General features: G+C 34.5%; 2 protein-coding genes across 2 annotated transcripts; both read right to left on the minus strand.

The window, feature by feature from the left end:
* Positions 1-1,458: 1,458 nt before the first annotated feature.
* Positions 1,459-2,748, minus strand: LOC108860499 (MYB-like transcription factor EOBII). Its single transcript, XM_018634367.2, has 2 exons — positions 2,343-2,748; positions 1,459-2,197 (listed from the first exon to the last, which is right to left on the minus strand). Exons 1-2 carry the CDS (start codon positions 2,621-2,623, stop codon positions 1,663-1,665), a joined length of 816 nt encoding a protein of 271 aa, XP_018489869.1. The 5' UTR covers positions 2,624-2,748; the 3' UTR covers positions 1,459-1,662.
* Positions 2,749-7,267: 4,519 nt separating this feature from the next.
* Positions 7,268-7,810, minus strand: LOC130494850 (secreted RxLR effector protein 161-like). The gene has a single exon (XM_056985665.1). The coding sequence runs from the start codon at positions 7,808-7,810 to the stop codon at positions 7,268-7,270; it is 543 nt and encodes a 180-aa protein (XP_056841645.1).
* Positions 7,811-8,014: the final 204 nt, after the last annotated feature.

Here is an 8,014-nt window from a genome sequence, read left to right on the forward strand (position 1 = left end):
AGACGGGCAATTAGTATACAAAAAAAGATCCAGCAACACCCAAGGCGACTTCCTGGCAAGACAAGCTCGAACAAGGAAGCGTGTTTTCTCATATGTTAACACCGGGGTGCCATATTGGATAGATACTCGCAATTCGGCTTTTGCTGATTCGTACTAAGATTTATCTTAGTATCTTATTGTGTAAAAAAAAAAAGACTAAAACTTTAAATAAATAATGTTATTAATCGTAAGGAACAATTAAGTTAATTGTAATGAAAATGAAATTGAATAGAATATAAAAATCAATAAAATAATGATTCATGCTAATATAGAAAAAGTTAAAATAAAAACAAACAGTAAACAAAAATCAAAAATATTTATTCTAGCTATTTAAATTATTTTCAAATTATCATTATCCACGTAACGCGGATCTACTCTAATTTGTTTTAATAATATAGATAAAAAAGTATATTGTTATAAAATGATCTACTCTCTAAAAAAATAATTATTTGTTTTCTCTCTAGAATTTCTCTCTGACCTCTCTATAGCGTCTCCGCCGTGAGCTTTTGTTTCCGGCCGACGGGTGGGCTACCACAGACACCGTTGGTCCGGCCTCCTTGTTTCTTTCATGTTTTCTTTTAAGCTTAGTCTAGATCTTTTATCGGTTTTTTCTTGGTTTGTCTTTGTCTCCGGCGCCGCACCTTCCTACGGTGGACGGCCGGCTAAAGTCTCCGCTGTTGCACCTATCCGATTAGGGTGAGCGGTCGGCTATTGGCTTCCGCGTCGAACGGTCTTTGCGTTTTGACGGCGGATCTGGTGGAAGTTTGAAACTTTTCCTTTTCTGTCTTGGTGGTGGTTCTCGGCGTCGCTTTCGGTTGTGAGCCCGACGGTCTGATGGGTCTAGCCGATGAAAGAAGCGACGGTGTGGGTTTCAAGGGTACGAATGGGGTCTATTTCTAGCCTGGAGGAGAGAGCTCGGTACGGTTCCGGTGAAGCTCTCCGTGGAAGAATAGGCGTTGAAGAGGTGGTCGTGCGCTCCAGCAACGAGGAGATCCGGCGAAACGGTGATTGCTTCGGGTTCTCCGGCAAGCACCGACGTCCTGAGCATTGATGCGATGTTTCGGATCTCGAGGAGCGGAGTGGGAGACGCGTCAAGCGCATGAGATTAGATTGCAACGCGTGGGCGTGTGGCGAAAGTTTGGGGACGCGTGGCGTCGTGTGGGCTTCAGGCCCAGTCTGTTTTGTTGTTTTTTTCTTTTGATGGCCCTTTTAATGGGCTTAGTTTGTAACTCGGTTTCATGGGCTCAGCCCCTTTAATATATTCCATTAGACGGGAAAAAAAAATGATCTACTCTACTCTGTTCGTCTCATCTTGAAGAATATTTCCGAGAGAAGAATTTGCTAGTAATAATATTTTGTTTTTGATATATTCGATTGAGTTTTCTTGTGCTACAATTGACACACAATTCTTCCACAGACTTTCTTCTACATCACTCGTTAACGTGGCGTTGCCCAAATGAGCTTCTTATAACATCCACACACACACACTGGTAACAGAACTACTTATGTTAAATCCAAAATCAGAAAAGATAAAACCAAACCAAACTAAAAGTAGACCTAACTTGACAGAAAGTTTTATTTTTTTTTTCATTTTCCGCCAGGTAAGACACTTAAAAACTCAAGCTAATAGAAGGGAATAGACACGTTCTGGAAACAGTTCTTCCTTGGGACACAAGCACCACCACCAAAGCTTCCTTGTCCTTCTAAATCCAGATTCCATAAACTATCCCAAACTTTGTAATCTTCGTTGACATTAGCTTCAGATATTGGCACCGGGAAAAACCCATTACCATTTGGGTCATAACCAGAAACTATTGTTGAGTGTGTGATCTGATGAGGAACATAGAAGGCACCGCCTTCGCCACTTCTGCCGCTACTACTGCTACTGAAGTTATTATCACAACTGTTGTTATTATTGCCATCGTCTAGTAAAGACATCATCTTTTTCATGTCAATTTGGTTGAATTGAAGCGTCTGTTGTTCTTGCTGCAACTCCATCTGTCTTAGCTGCTGAAATTGTTGCCTCTTCAAGATTCTGTTTTTCGTCTTCTCCGCATTGTTAGTTGGAGATTTTGTCTTCTTCTTGAAATGGGTTCTCCAATAGTTCTTGATCTCGTTGTCTGTTCTTCCCGGTAAACTACGAGCAATTGTTGACCACCTAAGTTGCAAAAATTATTAGACGATAAACCATAAAAAAGAAGAAGACAAAAGCTACTTATTTGAGTAAGCTTACACATAAGTATAAACTTAAAAGCAAATAAAAAATCAAATGCAAATAAACAAGTAAAACTTAAAATAATTACCTGTTGCCCCACTTAGCATGTAACTCAAGGATAATGGTTTCTTCATGAGGAGTGATTTGTCCTCTCTTGAGGTCTGGTCTTAAGTAATTAACCCACCTTAACCTACAGCTTTTTCCATTTCTCTTCAACCCTGCGAGCTTCGCCACAGAGTTCCATCGGCCTTCACCGTGAAGCCGAACATAATCGATCAAAAGACGGTCTTCTTCCGCAGTCCAAGGTCCTTTTCTCCAACCTTTCTCTACCATTCCCCATTCTGCTCCCATCACTCCCCACAAACTCATCCTTTATCTTCTTTTTTTTTCTATAAATGAAAGCTAGAAAAGAGATGTATATCTTAAATCTCCTTCTGTATGTCTTATGAAACCTAAGTGTTTTTCTGTTCTGCCTTTGCGTTGTGTTGTGTTCTGTTTTCTCACAACCCCTTCCAGTATTTATATATGCACGCACTCACGCACTCTTAACTCCTTGGCTCCATCACTTTTTGTTTGTTTTCTATAAATATAGAGACTAGTGACAAGACAAAGATCTTTTTACATTTGTAGAGTTATGTTCTTTCTAGAATCTAAACTATAAGGTTATCACTATCAAAAGGCAAGATTCTATGGAAATATACAATATATATGTACCTTTTACACTATATATAATTTATCAATCTTAAATTACAAAAATAGTTATACGAGCTCTTATGTAGTAAAAAGAATAATTAATCTATTCATCAAAAGTTATCCAAAGAAAAAAAGAATTAGAATTGTAGATATAGTCGGAAAAAGAAGAATATTTAGTATTACAAAGAGAAGGTAAAGAAAAAAAGAAAAAAGTCGAACTTGGAGCTCTCTTTCCCTCTTTTAACATGTCGTTTTCACAAGTCCCCCGTATATATATATCCTTTTTTGTCTGTCCAACTCTTCATCCCCAAAGGCATCATCCGAAAAATACTAAATTGCCCCTTCTTGCTGGTACATTTTCTCTGTTTTTTTTTCTTTGGCCGAGATTTTAGGTTTAAATTAAGTATATAAAACAATCTAATTTAAACCGAACCAAAAGAAAGCTGAAAAAGGCTATGTCGGACTAATCAAATGAAATCTAAATGATAAAATTGATTGATATCCCTAGTTTGGGGCTTAAATCTAATGATAAGTCACTCAAACTTCATCATTTTCATGAATACCAAGCGAGGACCTTGGGCTACTAATTAATCATTTTCGATATTCATTCAGGACTAAAAATATAATGTTAAGCATTGGGTAACATGTAACTTGGCGTACGCGAGCATCTATCCAATAGAAAATCATTATTTTCTAAAGTTATTTGGTATTTATATCTTGTTGCCACGTATATATATGATCTACGAGTTGATACATACATTAATTATAGTTATTTTTAATATTTTAGCTCATCTATCTTATTAAAACAGAAACATTCTGTTGGACCTAACATTTATTTTGTAAGTTTTTAAATTAAATACACTTTTATACTTTATAATTAAACCTACATTAAATTATTAATGATCCTTTCTTTATACTATTATCCATGTTTTCAAACAATATACTTATTTCTTTATACTACTATCAATGTTTCCAAACAATATATTTTTATACTACTATCAATATTTCTAAACAATACAATAATTAATCTTAGTTATTTTATATCTATCATTTCTTTTTAAAATTTTGTAGAAACGTCATAATTTTATAAATTGCAAAATAATAAATTTTAAAATTTGGATTATAAGATTACAAATTATGAAATTATTATAATTTAAATCAAATTAGATTACATATCGGTCATCCAACAGTTCAATCGGTTAGTCTCGGATTTTAATGATTTTTTTTTAATATGAATATTTTAAAAACTTAAATTGAATTGTTAGATCTCCGGATTAACCGGTATAATCACAATCGGGTTGAATTAAAAAACACTGATTTAAATGCAAAAATATTCTAAACACACTCTTTAAAATTACCAAAATATTTGTTATATTATTAGTGAAATTTTTCATCGTAAAATATTCCGCGCTTTCAAGCGCGGATCAAAATCTAGTTCGTTAATTAAAAGCAGAATTGTAAAACTTTAACGGTGCTTCATTATTTTAAGTTGATACACATAAGAACCACTAAGCTTTCTCCAAGTGTCGAGGAGATTTATACATGCGATCTTACTCTAATCTTTGCCGTTGTCGTATAAGATTCGCTGGATTCCACATTAAGGAATTATGGCAATAGACTATATAAATAAATTAAATAACTATGAACGAGTTCATGGTCTGTGTGCGTCACTCTGAGACAGGTGGTCTTATAAGTTTTTGTCTCATAGATATTTGTAGGATACCAAGCACTATATCTTCTTATTTTCTTTAAAATATTATCATATCATCTCAAAAATCAGTGTCCAATATTTCCATCTTCAACATAGTCGGAAAATATCTACCAAAAAGTAGTAAAAGTCATTTTCGTTGGGTAGAACTGTTGGTCATCACTATCTAACTGTTTGATCTGTTTCTAAAACACAATTAGTATTTTCTATTAATAACGAAATAGCCTATGTGCATATATTGTAAGCTTTAATAGGATTATTGAATTTGTTTGTTTGTTAAGTCCATGGTAGATTTATAGTCTTCGTGTATTAATGGTGAATCAGGAACTTAAATAACTACACCCGAATATTTTGGTTTTGATGCGATAAGAAACATTTTAGCTGTTGTCAAAGAAAAAAAAACATTTTAGCTAACTAGCCCTACAAACCTTAAAATAGTATTCTAGAATTAGGGTCAGATCGATTTAGGGTTATCATGCCAACCGTGACCGACTGACCGACTGACCGACTGACCGATCCACGAGTTAGTCAAAGATAATAAATCATTTCAATGCTAAAATAAGTTAGAGCTTAAAATTGTCATATATTATTTTTTCCTGCAAAAAGAAATGTCGATTTCAGTTTGATGATGACGCAAAACAATACAAACACAAACCACAATATGTTACATGCCATGATCCGATATAATCATTATTAGCTCTTGGGATGGATTCTTAATTTTTCATATTACTTTGAAGTTTGAGGAAACTATTAATGTATTCCACATCGGTGGTGATATGTTTTTTTGGGCAATATATATATGTATAGGTAATCTTCCACTCATGAGTTAGCTTTCGGATGTGAGTTAAGTTCATCAGTAATATGATGTCAGAGTCTATGGTGAAAGTCCATCATATAATTTCTCACATAAAGAGTTTCCTACCTATGTAGCATGTATAAGTGGCCCATATTGATGTGGTATGTCCGATATATTGGGCATGGACTGTTTCCGTTGGATCGTTTTTCACCCACATCTCGAGAAGGGCTATTAATATATCTCACATCGGTGGTGATATGGTTCATTTGGCAATATATATATGTATGGATAATCATCCACTCATGAGCTAGTTTTTGGTTGTGAGTTAGGTCCATCACTAATAGAAACTATCATAAAACTTTGAAAAGTAGCTAGGAGAACTTTTAGGAAACAAACTAAAACATACTTTAAAGCTAGACACGATCAAGTATATCTGAAATTTCATATTGATATCACCAGTCATTTGTTGATGCATCATCCATACGTGAGGTTTTTTTCAGTTGTTGAAATATATGATTATAAACATTTTTGAATTTTTTAGATGTGTGACCCGCGTTCTAAAGGTCTAGAGTCCTAATAAAGCTCGGCAGATTTGTGTGTTTGCAGTTATTTTATTGATCTTGTTTGCAATGCAAATCTACTATTTTAAATGAAACATCGAAGAGTTGCAGATCTGAAAGTATCTCGACGGCTCAGCAACTACAGACACAAAGGCGTGCCTATAAGACGTCAGCAATATATTTCACCGATTATACATAAACACCACTTATTAATCCGACATTATTAATTATTTAATTTGAATCATTTATTATATATTTGTCGTTATAGATGCTAGATCATTTGAACTCCGTGTTTCGTAAGAGCTTTTTTTTAATATTATTGGTGACTTTTGTACTGCAAAGACATGTTTTAACAGCCAAGTGCGATTTTGATTAGAGATGTTTTCTTTTTTGTATTTTTATCAGGAAAAAAGTTTAGTTTCTTTTTACAATCATCTAATGCGTGTAATTTTCTAACCATAATGCTTCACCTTATTTATTTGATTTTTGATTCGTTTTACTTTAATTTTGTTTGGATATTTGAAATGTTTTAAGAAAGGAAATATTCAGATACTTATGATAGCTTCTTTTTTTTTACGATAATCAGCTTTGTACTTTCTAATTCAGTTAGTTTTTTTTTGTTTTGGGTGATCACTTGTCAAATCTGTATATTATCACTTCACAAATGTAAAATATATGCTGGTCTAGTTGAAGAGAACATGTCACAAAAGTTGTGAGTTGCTACTTACTTATTCGAATGTTCTCTCACCTTTCACCCAAAATTTTAGGTGAATTTCGACTTGAGTTCTGAATATTCGTAATTTTGATATGCATTGATCTTATCCCTTATTACTCATTTAGCCATTTTGATATCCGAAATGTACAGTAACAGTAGTAATAGTAAGTGGTAAAACTGTAAGGGCTGTGAAAGGAAAAAAACTGGGTTGCTATTATTGTTTTAATCACAAAGTATGAACTAAAAGATCTTAATAAGAATAACTTAACTCTTATTATTAGCTTAAGAAAACTCTCTCAAAAACATAAGCTCTCACAAACTCACAAGTGATATCACAAACCAATATCTCCTTATATAGATCTTCAAACTTCATAAGCTCCTTTAACTTAACATATTTCATATTTCTTTTTCTCCTAATCCTAACTTATATAGAATTAGTATGTTTGGACTCTAAGTTAACATCAAGTTTACTTCCAACATTATCCCATTTAAACTTGAAGTTAACTTTACTCAAATCTTGAACTCCATCCAACAAGTTCTCTCATTTCCTTGTACTTGTTTCTTCTTTAATTAGGATATCAGCCTTTTGTGATATGCCTGGAATATGTTGAACGTTTACTTGTTCGTTTTCGACGCATTCCCGTATGAAGTGATAACGCTTATGTATATGTTTGCTTCGTCCATGAAATACAGGGTTTCTGGTGAGAGCTACTGCAGATTTATTGTCTATGTTGATCACCACTCGTCTGCACGCCTTTCCTGTCACTTCTTCGAGCAATTTTTGTAACCAGATAGCTTGTTTCGCAGCTTCTGTAGCAGCCATGAACTCAGCTTCACATGAAGATAGCGCCACTGTCTCTTCTTTTTGTGAACACCAGGAAATAGGACAATCATTAAGGTAGAAGATACGACCCGTGGTGCTCTTGCCGTCATCTTCGTCAATATTATGGCTTGAGTCTCTATATCCGGTTAGCTTTGTTTTACTTACTCGTCGGAACACAAGACCAAGAGACGTTGTTCCCTTAAGATATCGCAGTACATGTTTGAGTGCAGCACCATGTGAGATCTTCGGAGAGTAAGACATCGTAGAAGACTTCCTAGAAGTCGTCCGAGTAGTCTTTCAGTAAAATACTACAACAAACACTACAACAACCATCTTTTAAACAAAAGACGGAAGACTTACAGTCGGAGAAGATATTGTCGGAGAAGATATGGTCGGAGAAGATATGGTCAGAGAATATGTGGTCCCAAGCGGTTACAGATCTGCAAATCGAAGGGAAAAGAAGAA

Source organism: Raphanus sativus, chromosome 5 (genome assembly GCF_000801105.2).
Source record: "Raphanus sativus cultivar WK10039 chromosome 5, ASM80110v3, whole genome shotgun sequence".
In the NCBI taxonomy this organism is placed as follows: Eukaryota; Viridiplantae; Streptophyta; class Magnoliopsida; order Brassicales; family Brassicaceae; genus Raphanus; species Raphanus sativus.